The sequence below is a fragment of the Lactuca saligna genome, chromosome 6, assembly GCF_052625555.1.
Source record: "Lactuca saligna cultivar CGN05327 chromosome 6, ASM5262555v1, whole genome shotgun sequence".
NCBI classification, from domain to species: Eukaryota; Viridiplantae; Streptophyta; class Magnoliopsida; order Asterales; family Asteraceae; genus Lactuca; species Lactuca saligna.
Genome location: NC_136422.1, coordinates 117,810,319 through 117,824,831, shown reverse-complemented (window position 1 = coordinate 117,824,831; position 14,513 = coordinate 117,810,319). Strand labels below are relative to the sequence as shown.

Genomic DNA, 14,513 nt, shown 5'->3' with positions numbered 1-14,513 from the left:
TAAAAGTTCAATCACTTCAGGATTTCTTTATTCGTTCCAATGATGTTCAGATCATCAACATAGACTGCTATGATCACATATCCAGATGTTGTTTTCTTAATAAATACACATGGAAAAATAGTGTTATTTTTATAACCTTTACTTGTCAAATAATCGCTTAAACGATTGTACCACATGCGCCCAGATTGCTTTAAACCATACAAAGATCTTTGTAATTTTATAGAATACATTTCTTTGGGTTTTGTACTTAACGCTTCAGGCATTTTAAATCCTTCATGGATTTTCATATAGATATCACTATCAAGTGATCCATACAGGTAAGCTGTAACAACATCCATAAGACGCATCTCTAAATTTTTAGATACTGCCAAGCTGATTAAATATCTGAAAGTGGTTGCATCCATTACTGGTGAATAAGTATCTTTATAATCAATTCCAGGTCTTTGAGAGAAACCTTGAGCAACAATCCTGGCCTTGTATCTTACAATTTCGTCTTTCTCATTTCTTTTTTGTACGAAGATCCATCTATATCCTAATGGTTTCACAACTTCAGGTGTGAGGATAATGTTCCCAAAAACCTTTCTCTTGTTAAGAGAATTTAATTCAACTTGCATAACTTCCTTCCATTTAGCCCAATCATTTCTTCTTTGACATTCAATGACAGATTGTGGTTCAGGATCATCATTCATAATATCACATGCAGCTGAATAAGAAAATATTGCATTTATACTGTCAGTTTCATTTTGGTCACATATTCTATTTGGCTAACCATAATTTTGTGCATCATCATCTTTTCCTGGGGGAATTTGAATAATTCGTGTTTCTCCAGGAACACTTTCCTCATGATCTAGTGCATTTTCTGCTCCTCTTCTTTTTTGTGGGTTCTTATCCTTAGAACCAAATGGCCTTCCACGCTTCAGGTGTGTTTTAGACTCTTGAGTAACTTTATCATCAGATTGTCCATGTGGAATGTCAATTCGAGCTGGAACATTGACAACGGGTATATATGATTTAGTCACCCTTTTTGTGTCAGTAAATGCATCAGGTAATTGATTTGCCATTTCTTGGAAATGCATTATCTTTTGAACTTCTATATCACATTGCCTTGTGCGAGGGTCAAGATATGATAAAGAAGGCTCATGCCATGACACATCCTTTTCCATGATCTTCTTTTCTCCACCTAATGATGGGAAATTTGCCTCATCAAATTGACAATCTGCTAGGCGTGCTATGAAAACATCACCTGTTAATGGTTCAAGATATCTTATAATAGAGACTGACTCATAACCAACATATATTCCCAACCTTCTTTGAGGACCCATTTTTGTCTGTTGAGGTGGTGCAATAGGGACATATACTGCACACCCAAAAATTCTCAAATGGGATATATTTGGTTCTTGACCGAAAGCAAGTTGTAGTGGAGAATATACATGATATGAACTTGGTCTTATGCGTATCAATGATCCAGCATGTAAGATTGCATGGCCCCAAACAGACACAGGAAGTTTGGTCCTCATTATCAATGGTCTAGCTATTAGCTGGAGACGTTTAATCAGTGATTCAGCTAAACCATTTTGTGTGTGTACATGAGCAACTGGATGCTCAATAATAATTCCGACAGACATACAATAGTCATTAAATGCTTGTGAAGTAAATTCACCAGCATTATCAAGTCTCACTCTTTTGATAGTATAATCAGGGAAATGTGCCCTGAATTTAATAATTTGGGCAAGAAGCTTTGCAAATGCCATATTACGAGTTGATAATAGGTAAACATGAGACCATTTGCTGGATGCATCTATTAAGACCATAAAGTATCTAAATGGTCCAGATGGAGGGTGAATCGGTCCACATATATCACCTTGAATTCTTTCTAGAAATCTAGGTGATTCCCTTTCAACTTTCATTGGAGAGTGTTTTATAATTAACTTTACAAGGGAACAAGATATACATGGTTTTATGCTATTGGATTGAGGGAACTTTTGGTCCTTCAATGGATGCCCATGTGTATTCTCAATTATCCTTCGCATCATTGTTAATCCTGGGTGGCCCAACCTATCATGCCATAAACTGAATGTCCCAGGATCACAATGTTTTCCTTCGATTACCATATTTGATTCAATCATATGTATATATGTATAATGCAGACCGGAATCAAGTGTTGGTAGTTTTCAAGCACATGACTTTTGTCTATAATATACATATATTTCTTATTTTCAATGGTCACAGTCTTTGTGTCATATCCTTTGAAATATATGTCATTGAAACTTAATAAGTTTCTATTAGACTTTGGAGAAAATAAGGCATTTTCTATACAAAAGTTTGTACCATTTGGTAATATAAAATGGGCTTTCCCGGTTCCCTCTATCAAGTCTGCAGGACCTGATATTGTATGTATAATTGTTTTTGTTGGTACTAATTTTGAAAAATATTTCTTTGATTTCAGAATAGTATGTGTACTACCACTATCTGCTATACAAAGATCTCCAATCTTTTCTTGGTGTTGTGCTCCAGTTGGACTCATATTAAACTTCACATATGAAAGGAATAATAAGTGAATAAACATAATCATAATTATTATTAAAAGAAAGTTCATTTATTGAAGGAAAGGCATTACATGCAAAATAAACGAAGGAAAAACAGTTTTACTAGCACAATAATAGATTTTTTTTAGTTAATGTCTTCCATGTCATTGCAGAAATCGGCAACATTTAGCGGAGTGAATTCAACATTATCAATGAGGTTTGCTTCCTTTCCTTTTCCTTTAATGGACTCTTGACAAAGTTGACAAAGATGTGCAGGTGTGCGACAGGTCCTTGACCAATGGCCTGTGCTACCACATCTATAACATGAACCATCAGATTTTTGTGATGTCCCAAGGTCATGCCTTGCCACTTTGGCCTTATCTTGTGTGTGGACATTGTTTCTTTGTGAATGTTGGTAATTATTCCTTTTCTGGCCACGACCACCATTATTACCTTGTCCACGACCAGAATTATGGTTCTGATTATGGCTTTGGTTTCGATTAAAATAGCCACGGCCTCGTCCTCGACCACGACCACGCCCTCGTCCACATGTATTGTTTCGATGACTATCAATATTTGTAGCATTTGCTTCAGGAAGTGCTACTGATCCTGTTGGACGATATTCATGGTTTTTCATCAAGAGTTCATTGTTTTGCTCTGCAACGAGCAGACATGCATTCAGTTCAGAATATCTTGTGAACTTTTGCATCCGATATTGTTGCATCAAGGTAATGTTTGTTGCATGAAATGTGGAGTAAGTTTTCTCCAACATATCTTCATCAGTAACTTCTTGTCCACAATATTTGAGTTGTGAACATTTTCTGAACAAAGCTGAGTTGTATTCATTTACTTTCTTGAAGTCTTGAAACCTCAGTGTTCTCCATTCATCTCTAGCATTTGGAAGTATAACTTCCTTTTGATGATCAAATCTTTCTTTCAAAAGATTCCAGAGAATACTTGGATCAGTAACATCAAGATATTCAAATCTTAACATTTCATCAATATGCTTACGAAGAAAAACTTGTGCTTTTGCTTTGTCTTGTGCCAAGAAATTATTAAATTCATTTATAGCATTTGAGATTCCCATGGACTCAAGATGCATTTTTACATCTATCATCCATGGCACATAGTTTTTCCCGCTAACTTCAAGTGCTACAAACTCGAGCTTTGCAATGTTGGACATAATGTAACTATAAATTTTAAACAAAATAAAAATTAAAATCCATTTATTTCAATAAATATTACATAAAAAAGAAGCGGTAAAGCTAACATTGCATACAAGCCTAAAAGTAGATGAAATTCCATATTATCTTCGATGTTAAAGATTGGGATAAAAAGTAATATGACTATTATAGTCATGATTATCACAAACGGGTGAATCATCATGAAGCTTGATTTCTTGAAATTGATTTGTTTGATAGAAGAGAGAAATATTTATTGTGGGTAAAATAAGCAGGGTAAATATGTTTATTTATAGTAAAAAAAAATATAGCCGTTGTTTTTACTGTTTATAACCGTTGCATATATATATATATATCTGTTTTGTATATTTATAAATCATTTAATAAGATTTATAACTAATACATAACTTTACTTTGTATAATTTTACTAATTAGATACATTAATAAATATTAGTAAATGTTAAAATAAAATTATGAAGAGTAAAAAATAAACATTGACATGTATAAATAAATATAATTTAAATGTTAGTATGCATAAAGAAAAGTCAGTTGCATAATATAAATGTTAGTATGCATAATTAAAAGTTAATTCCATAATGTAAATGTTAGTATGCATAAATACAAGTTAGTTGCATAATGTAAATGTTAGTATGCATAAAAAAAATTAGAATACATAAAGAAATGTTAGTCTAAGAAATAAAAATCGTTAGTAGTCCATAATGTATAACTTTTATTAATTCATTAGTATTATTATTTATTTTAATATGATGAGGGTTTTTATAATTAATAATGTTTTTACTAAGTAATACATACCTTGATTAAGATAGATGTGATTTCCACTTCTAAATAACCTTTGTTTGAGCTTTCGTGCTGATAACGTGTTATAAATTTGATGTAATTAAAACAAGATTTGTAAAACTAAACTAAGAACCTTTAAGAAAGAAGAAAGAAGAAAGGAAGGAGAGAATTTGATAACTTATATAAAGTATTCAAATTGGTGTATCTTTTACATATGTGATAGTGCTATTTATACTAGTTAATCACTAGACATAATTAATGAGTTCTTACACATATTTGACATATTTATCATAAGAGTTGAAAATAACTCTTATACATTTGACATTAGGAAATGTTGTCATTCAATTATTTACAACAATATTAACATTGTGAATGTGAAAAATATTTTTCGGATTCACGTGTGAATCCGGATTCACGTTGTGAATTTTCAAAGATTCACATTGTGAATTTGACGTAAAAAAAATCGAATTTTATATCATTGGAAAAAGAATAAAAAGTTATGAATTTGTGTATTTTTAGTTTCTTTTTAATAAAAAATAAGTTCTAAAAGTTGAAAAAAAGATTGATTTATTGGTTAATTATGGTTTTCTATTGAACCTCACCCTATATATATATATGTTCAGGTTCATTTAAGATCATTCTAATTTTTGAGATCCTGAGACCAAATCTAAAAATTATTTTAAAATGCAAAATAAATAGAAAAATCCAAAAATTCTTTTTTAAATATTATTTTCGGAACTTGAATTAACTAAAAAAAATTAATATAAATAAAAAATAAATAAATAAATACCCGTTTTTTTAAAATACGTGAAATATTCTAATAGAATATTACACTTTAAAATAAAATAAAAATAAAATAAAATAAAAATCTCGTTTTTTTTTAAATACGTGAAATATTCTAATAGAATATTACACTATACATATTCTCACAAAATTAGGCTGTCACACACACACACACACACACACACACACACACACACACATATATATATATATATATATATATATATATATATATATATATATATATATGGAAAAGTGAATATACATTACAGCCCCACCTAAGCTTAGATACTAAACTTCATGAAAATAAGTTGTTTTACTATATAAAAATTGCGATTAAGGGATTCAAGATTAACACTTGAAGATGTAGATTCATTATGTACACAATAGTTTTGATAAGGCAGAAAAAACATTGATTATCTTCGACATTTGTGACGGTGGAAAACAATTATGTTCACTAGGGTGAACTAATAAGCGATAATGGAATGAAGAAATGTTATTGGGGACGATATATTCACCAAATGAAAACCAAATCAAGTTTAATGAGTAAGTTAAAACAAAATATTTTAGATGTTTTCTACCTAAGCTTAGGTGGGGCTGTAATGTATATTCCCTATATATATATATATATATATATATATATATATATATATATATATATATATATATATATATATATATATATATATATATATATATATATATATATATATATATATATATATATATATATATATATATATATATATCATTCACTTGAGATATTTCGTCGTTTTTTAGGGTTAAAGTTAAAATTAGCTTTTAAGTTCCCATCAAAATATTTTTTGGTCATTTTTTGTTTATAACTTTGCTTTACATTTTTGTATACAACTTTAGTTTTTATTTGTTTTTTCCCATGTTTTTACTTTGTTTATTATATATATATATATATATATATATATATATATATATATATATATATATATATATATATATATATATATATATATATATAAATATCTATATAGGATATAGATCCGGTAAGAAATTTTTTTTGGTAGGAAGGTAAGAAGTTTTTTTTCTACATATTTTTTTGACGAATAAAATAAATGAATCACTAGATGATTCATTTGTAAGATGATTTACAAGAAAAAATTCCGAAAAAAACATATTTATGATTCATTTTTAAGTAAATTAAGAAAAAATTCAGTTTTATGACAATTTTAGTGAATAACAACAAAATCATTGTATAAATGAATCATCGAGATGTTTTTTTGAGATTTTTTTCTTGTGAATCATCTTACAAATGAATCATCTAATGATTCATTTTGTTTGTTCGCGAAAAAAATATGTAGAAAAAAAAAATTATTACCTTCCTACCAAAAATTTCCTTCTTATTTGATCTTGATTCTATATATATATATATATATATATATATATATATATATATATATATATATATATATATATATATATATATATATATATATATATATATATATATATATATATATATATATATCCATTCATTTGAGATATTTCGTCTCTTTTAGGGTTAAAGTTAAAATTAGTTTTTAAGTTCCCATCAAAATATTTTTTGGTCATTTTTTGTTTATAATTTTGCTTTACATTTTTGTTTATAACTTTTAGTTTTTATTTGTTTTTTCCCATGTTTTTACTTTGTTTATTATTATTATTATTATTATTATTATTATTATTATTATTATTATTATTATTATATATATATATATATATATATATATATATATATATATATATATATATAAAGTAAACAAAGTAAAAACATGGGAAAAAACAAATAAAAACTAAAGTTGTAGACAAAAATGTAAAGCAAAATTAGACCAAAAAAATATTTTGATGGGAACTTATAAACTAATTTTAACTTTAACCCTAAAAAAAGACGAAATATCTCAAGTGAATGATGGGTTAACACTGCATCACACTCTTTAAAGGTAAGTTAACCTTGTTGTCCTTTTGTCTTTATATGTTCACAAGAAAGGTGTCTTGCCCCCTTTGGCTTTTCTTGCACTGTTGCACAACCAAACAAAACCATATGTTTGGGAGCACTTGTCACTTGAGCTTTCTTTCAATCCTCTTGCGCTTCCCTTATTACCACAAATACTAAACATAAACAAAAGAAAGTCTAATGACCTTTTGTCATTTGACATTGTAAGGACTTGTTTGGAATTGTGCGTTGGTTAGAGAATAATAAGGAAAGGACTTTTGGCTGTCTCCTCGATTTCCTATCCTTCTTGAATCGTGACAAAAACATGTGCATAAAGCTTATCTCTTTGCTTCTAGCAATGGAAATGTTACCAACAATGTGTGTAATTTTTATACAAAATAATGCATGTCGATGCAAAATTCAGTTGATATTTAGATGTATGAAATATCAAATGGATTTTAAATTTTTTGCTTTTAAGAATAGTAACCAAATTTGAAGAATATGTACAAATTAATGCAAGTAAAAGTAAGTTTAAATTTGGATACAAGATTACTAAAACTAATTCTTTAACCTTACTACCTTACTACTTTAGTCTAATGAATATTAGAATTTCTCAAGCGAGTTTAAGTAATAGCATATTTTACTACCAATACAATAAAATTAAGAGATGAATGACGGAATATACACAATTCAGTGTTTCACAAATGTTGGATATAAATGAACCTAAATACAATTTCTTTAAAGTGGACTCACATATTATTTATATAAATATTAATTGAGAGGTACCTTTGTCAACGGTATCTCTCTATGATTGGTTGGAATTTTATATTTTTCCCCTTTTCTCTTTCTTGGTCTAATTTCGTTAATTTTATTTTTGTTTGCCATTTTTGGAGATTGTGGATTACACAATGTGTCAAGTCTACAGATATGACGTTCCTCGATTCTTCTGTTGACTCGGTTGATTTCACCGGCTCTTAGCCCCGGTTTTCCTTCTATTTTCACTTCATCACCTCCGTTGAATTCTGGATGCTTCCCACCGCCTCTCCAAAACCCTCCGTCTCTCTCTCTCTCTGAACGCATTGGCATCCTTTCTATCTAATCCTGGAAACTTTTCAATTTAGTTGTCTGCGTTTGTAAGTTTAAACCCTCCACACAAACATCTTTCAGTTCCACCATTTCTGCCTTCTCAGTTGCATATGTCGCTTGCTTCATTGAGATATGGCAGACGATAACCATCGATGATTCACTTCACCGCACAAGAAACTTCTATTGCTTTCCAGACGACGGATGTCCAGTTCAGTCCTAGCGGCGGGATCGATTTTAGGGTTGCATCCATCAGTGAGAGGCACAAAGCCGGAATGAAATCGAGAAGGAGATATTGAGAGGAGAAGAATAGAAACATGATGAAGGTAGCAGGAAACCGAACCGTACCCATGATGATGTTCACGTGCTCCATTATTGTAACATCCAAAAAATTTACGCCAAATTTAAACTTTTTCAATCATAAATGAAACCAAATAGTATTTGTTTACAAAAATGTTTTCAAATCATTATTCATTAGAGTGTCCTAATAGCTAGATCAAAATGATGAGGAGCGGTACGGTCACCCATTCACCTTGCCATGATCTCCTGAAGTACCTGAAACAATAATCTGAAAACTGTAAGCCCAAGAGCTTAATGAGCTACCCCCAAAATACTAATACCACGCTGATAATACCATATCAGTAACAAACAATCGATAACATGCATATTGGGCCATCGGCCTGACTGGACCGCCCTGTAGGGCCTTCAGTCTATCTGATCTTATCCCAAGCCTTCGACATGACTGGACCGCCACATAGGCCTACAGTCTCCCCGGAGCGCTCATAGGGTGTGTTGGCCTTCAGCACAAAGCAAGACAGCCTCAACCCAACCGACAAGCAAATAACCATGTGCGCATAACTATCATATAGTGGCATATACAAACATCAAACATATGTATATCTCACTAATCATCAATCATAGAAAACTCTCGTAACTAGAGTACCAATCTATCAGCTCGCTAACATACCAATCCCTACGAATCATAAGAGCATAATATACTGCCTATCCTGATTCCGATCTAACATATCATAACCACATGTAGCACATCATAACAATAACAACTTAAGGGTCGGCCTTGGTGTCGTAGTCCCTATGGATATAGTGAGGATAACTCACCTTGTAGATGTCGACTTGGTAGATGAACTCCAACTCTCGGATCACTGTCAAAAGCTCCACCACCTTTAAGTGATGCCTACTGAGGTAGATTTCTGATTCCCAAACCTTCCTTGCTCTTAATCTCTTGTACTCCAAGCTCTTCCTTTCCAAAAACTCCTCTCTAAAGCTTAAGACACACAAGGATGAGCACCACACGGCTTTGGGTTTCTCAATGGACTGCGAAGAGGCTAAAGGGGCTTGTGCTTCTTTAAATAGGGTGCAAAACCCCAGGATTTAGGGTTTCATCTGCCTGCTCCTACTCGTCGAGTCCCTTTATGGACTCGACAAGTAGGCTACTAAATACGCGATCCCATATCGCTGCTACTCAACGAGTAGGACAACAAACTCTTCGAGTAGGTCTCAAAACCAAATAACGTTCATTTAAACCCATACCTAAGAATCGGGGCGTTACAATTATAAACAACAACTAAGAAATTCTTCGATTCCTTTATTCATGGCTGCAATCGATCGCCTGTTCCCAGGGCTCTCCAACACACCATTTCCTTTGACATGTTCTGATTTATCTTGCTTTCTTTTCATTTCTAGGGCAAAACATTGTTATAGCTGGTGGCGCCTCTTCTAACCAGAATTCACTTAATTCCTTGATTCCTTGCTTGGTTGACTTTCTTACTAGTGATGATTGGGTGGCAAGGAAGGCGGCAGTTGAGGCGTTAGGAAGGTTGGCAGTAGTGGATGAGTTTCACTTGACAACTTTTACGTCATCTTCTCTTGCATCTTTAGAGAACAAGAGATTCGATAAGGTATCAGCTAGATGGAAGAGACAGTCAATATGGGGAAAACCTTTTTTTCTTTGAAGATGACAAACTTACCGCTGCTTGGGTCGTTTATGCTCTGATCCTCACATTGGTCAATGTTTTTTGTGTTATCTAATTATAGAGGATTGCCAATTTCTTTCCCAGAAATGACATTTTTATCCCTGCTTTGGTCCATGCTTCTAAATTATAGTTATGATCATCAGGGGCGGACCTAGGGGTGGTCCACGGTAGCACCGGCAACCCCTAACTTTTCCGGCCGCAGTGAAAAAAATTTCAAAAATTTTCGAAATTTTATTTTTTATATTACCGTGCAACCCCTAACTTTCTCGTGCAATCCCTACTATAAAATCTTACGTACGCCCTTGATGATCATCGTAGGAAGAACATAAAATTATCAAACGGAATCAAAGAAGCGATATTTAAAGAAACTTTACAGTAGGATATGAGAAAACTAACATCTTCCAAGAGCTTTAGAGACAAAAACTTCATTGAGGGTATGAATTGTTTTTTGATGATAATAAAACTACTTTGACCTTTTGTTTTGTACTCCAAGAAAGTGTGCTTTAGGAAAATAATATTCAAGAGCCTATATTTGTATCTTACTAAATCTTTTCGAAAGCAAATTTGAAATGACACTAGAATTTGTTTAGTTGATAATACCAATTGTTATAGGATTATTTCGGATGGTTAAGATGTTATGTTAAGTCATTGTTTTTTATTTAGTTTTCACCATGTCTTCAGGTGATTTCTTTGTGTTTTCTTCATTAAATCTTTCTTTTTTTAACATCATTTAAGCCATTTTACTTTGATGTTCTTTTGTTAGACACTTCCTAGACCTATAATAAAATCTTCCTGTCTTGTCCATTTTCTTGGGCACATCGAATCCCGCAAAACAGGATTCTTCCTAGTTTGTTTATTCTTATATCTCTATATTGTTTGTCTCAATAGGGACATTAACATTCAACCTTTAGTTGACGGTTTTTTTTTTTTTTTTTTTCGTTAATCTTTAGTATCGCTAGGTCATGTAACCTTTGGTAAAAGATATTTGAATCGTACATGAAACTACATGAATTTTAAACAAGTTAATAGAAGAAATTGACAAAAGAATTTCCTAAAATACCACTTTAAGTAGATACTACTAAATTGTTGGGTATTGAACAATATAAAAACAGATTTAGAGTAAAGCCAAATCTTTTTGATAAATTTAAAGGCTTTTGTGACAATTCCCCTACTAAAATATATATCGACAATATAATCTTAACAAAAGAAATCAATAAAACACAAATAATAAAAATGTGGATAGTTCACATTGTTCCAATTATAATAAAAGTGGCAACTGGTTTTGTGCAATTTGTTGGATTGAAATCGGGGGAAAAAGCTTGAATAGAAAAAGACAAGAGAGGACGCTCTTCCTCACAAATTCCATATTCCTCTGCAACACTAAACGACACCAATCCAAATTGTAACGACAAGAACAGGAATAGCTCTCACGCCATTTGTCTACTTTCTATCTGTTTCTTTTGAATCAAGAACAGAAACACCTGATTCAATTGCCTTTTAGTCGATAAGACGCCAACTGCTCCCCACTTTCTCTCTCTACAAAACAACTCAGATTTCAGTTCAGACCGAATCTAATTGGGTTTTTTGTGAATTTGAAAACCCTTCAAGGAATTTCTGTTTTCTACATTGCTTCATCAGTTCTTCTTCACCATATTTCTTCTGCTTCTTCTGATAATTCTTGTTTCTCCTTGTTTTTCCATCGGTTTGGCTCCCAGTTCAATCGTCGAACACCTGGAAGGCCCGATGTTTCAAGATGATGGGTCATCTTCTGTGACTTCCACACCAAACCAAATCTTTCCGTCAATGGCTGCTTCATGTCAATTACGAACAACACCATATCCATGGCTGAAAGAGCTTAAATCGGAGGAAAGAGGTCTGTGTTTGATTCATCTACTGCTCACATGTGCAACCCACGTAACCTCCGGGAACTTCGATCATGCTAATCTCGCCCTGGATCAAATCTCCCACCTCGCTTCTCCTGAAGGCGACACGATGCAGAGAATCGCGTCGTATTTTGCGGAAGCTCTCGCTAATCGAATCCTCAAATCATGGCCTGGACTCTACAGAGCCCTTCATTCGACCAAAATCTCCACCGGAAACGACGACATTCTCTACAGGAAATCGTTCTTCGATTGCTTTCCGTTTTTGAAAATCGCATTTGTTATCGCAAACCAAACGATAATCGAAGCCATGGAAGGAGAGAAAATGGTTCATGTCGTCGATCTTAACGCGGTAGAACCCACTCAGTGGCGTGCACTTCTCCATGAGTTCGCCGGACGTCCAGGAGGGCCTCCGCATTTAAGAATCACCGGAATCCATCACCAGAAAAAGGTTCTAGACCATATGGCCAGCACATTAACCGAAGAAGCTGAAAAACTCGATATCCCGTTTCAGTTCAATCCAATCGTGACCAAGCTCGACGATCTCGACATCGATAAACTGAAAATCAAAACCGGCGAAGCGTTAGCAATCAGCTCGATTCTTCAATTCCACTTAATGTTAACAAAAATCGATAAAACTGCAAGAAAATCACCACCCATTTCCAAGACCGAAGATTCCTTCACATCTTGTACAGTTTCTTCCACGAAGTTAGACCGATTCCTCAACCGTTTATGGGGTTTATCCCCAAAAATAATGGTGGTGGCCGAACAAGAATCCGACCACAACCAATCGGATTTAATGGAGCGACTATCGGAATCGTTGTACTTTTACGCCGCCCTTTTCGACTGCTCAGAGTCCACTTTGCCAAGAACATCACCGGAAAGATTAAAAATCGAGAAAATGTTGGGGGAGGAGATCAAGAACATTATAGCGTGCGATGGGGAGGAGAGAATCGAAAGGCATGAAAAGCTCGATAAGTGGATTCAAAGGCTTAGTTTAATGGGCTTTGGGCCTGTTACATTAAGCTATTATGGGCTGATACTTGCTCAAAGATTGATTCATGGAAGTAGTTGTAATGGTTGTAGGATTAAAGAAAAAAATGGGTGTGTGGTCATTTGTTGGCAAGATCGGCCCATTTTCTCAGTTTCGGCTTGGAATTCGAGAAGATAAAGCTTTCTTGAGGGTAGTATTGTCATTATCTCAATTGTTATAGCATGGTAGGATTTGTTTAGGTGCTGAAGGAGAATGGTATCAGTTTTTACTCGTTCAACTCGGTTTGCCTTTTAAACATTAGATTCAACTAATGAATAGTGACAACCTACTTGTTATAAGTCTTTGATTTGTTGTAAGTCTTAGATGTATTTGTGGGTATTTTTAGTTTTTAATTTTTTTGAAAAAATTCGAAAAAAAAATCGTGTGAGGAGTTTCTAGCTTTTAGGTAAAACAAAAAATTATGAATCTAAAAGCTACTACTTTAAATAGTGTTTAACAAAAAAACTTTTTTATAATTTTGCTAATCGACTTAATTGCCTTTTTTTTTTTTTTTAAATTGACGTGTTTTACAAAAGTCATTTTATGTAATTTCAAATGTCTTAAAAGCTTTCAGTTATTTTGTCGAACACTCATATACAAATAAAAGTTACGACTTCCAACTAGCAACTTTTAGCTAGTTTTGTCTCGAACATGTGTAACATCCCCAAATAAGGTACATTTTATCATTTCTTGAATCTTTATTAAAAGTGTCACATTTGGTCCCTCATAGAAAAAGGCTTGCAAAAGTGGTTATACGTGGGGCATACATATGAGTACGTGCAGCGTACTCATGCAACATACATGGACACGGAGGGTCAGCTAGTAAGTTGGACATACATGTGGTATGTTGGGTGTACTAGCCCTGATGTAAAACCCTAATTTTAAGGGTTGTCCCTATTTAAAGAACATCATTTCTTAATTTCTAGGCACCCTTATCAGCCTCCAACCCTCCCATAAACTCTAATCTCGTGTGAGTGGCTTGTGTGTGTGTGTGTTATTGCAAGTTTTAAGTATTCTTGGCTCTTGTAGTAGAAGAAGGGGGTTAGAGAATAATAATAATAATAATAATAATAATAATAATAATAATAATAATAATAATAATAACAATAAGAAAAAAAAAAGATGAAGATGCTAGCAAGCTTGAAGATCCGGAAACTTCTCATCTTTGTGCATCATTTTCAGGTATAAAGTTTATACCTTGAAAAATGTTCTTCTAGATCTCTTTGGTTTAAGATTTATGAGCTAAAAGTCCCTAAGTTTAGACATTTACGAGTTTGGGACTCTCCAGAGGGTT

At 32.9% G+C, this 14,513-nt stretch overlaps 1 protein-coding gene and 1 pseudogene across 1 annotated transcript; one reads left to right on the top strand and one right to left on the bottom strand.

The window, feature by feature from the left end:
* Positions 1-2,670: 2,670 nt before the first annotated feature.
* LOC145002842 (uncharacterized) lies at positions 2,671-8,688 on the bottom strand. The gene is made up of 2 exons (XM_078962031.1): positions 8,480-8,688; positions 2,671-3,715 (listed from the first exon to the last, which is right to left on the bottom strand). Exons 1-2 carry the CDS (start codon positions 8,686-8,688, stop codon positions 2,671-2,673), a joined length of 1,254 nt encoding a protein of 417 aa, XP_078818157.1.
* Positions 8,689-11,680: 2,992 nt separating this feature from the next.
* LOC145001732 (scarecrow-like protein 3 pseudogene) lies at positions 11,681-13,521 on the top strand (annotated as a pseudogene).
* The last annotated feature ends 992 nt before the right edge of the window (positions 13,522-14,513 follow it).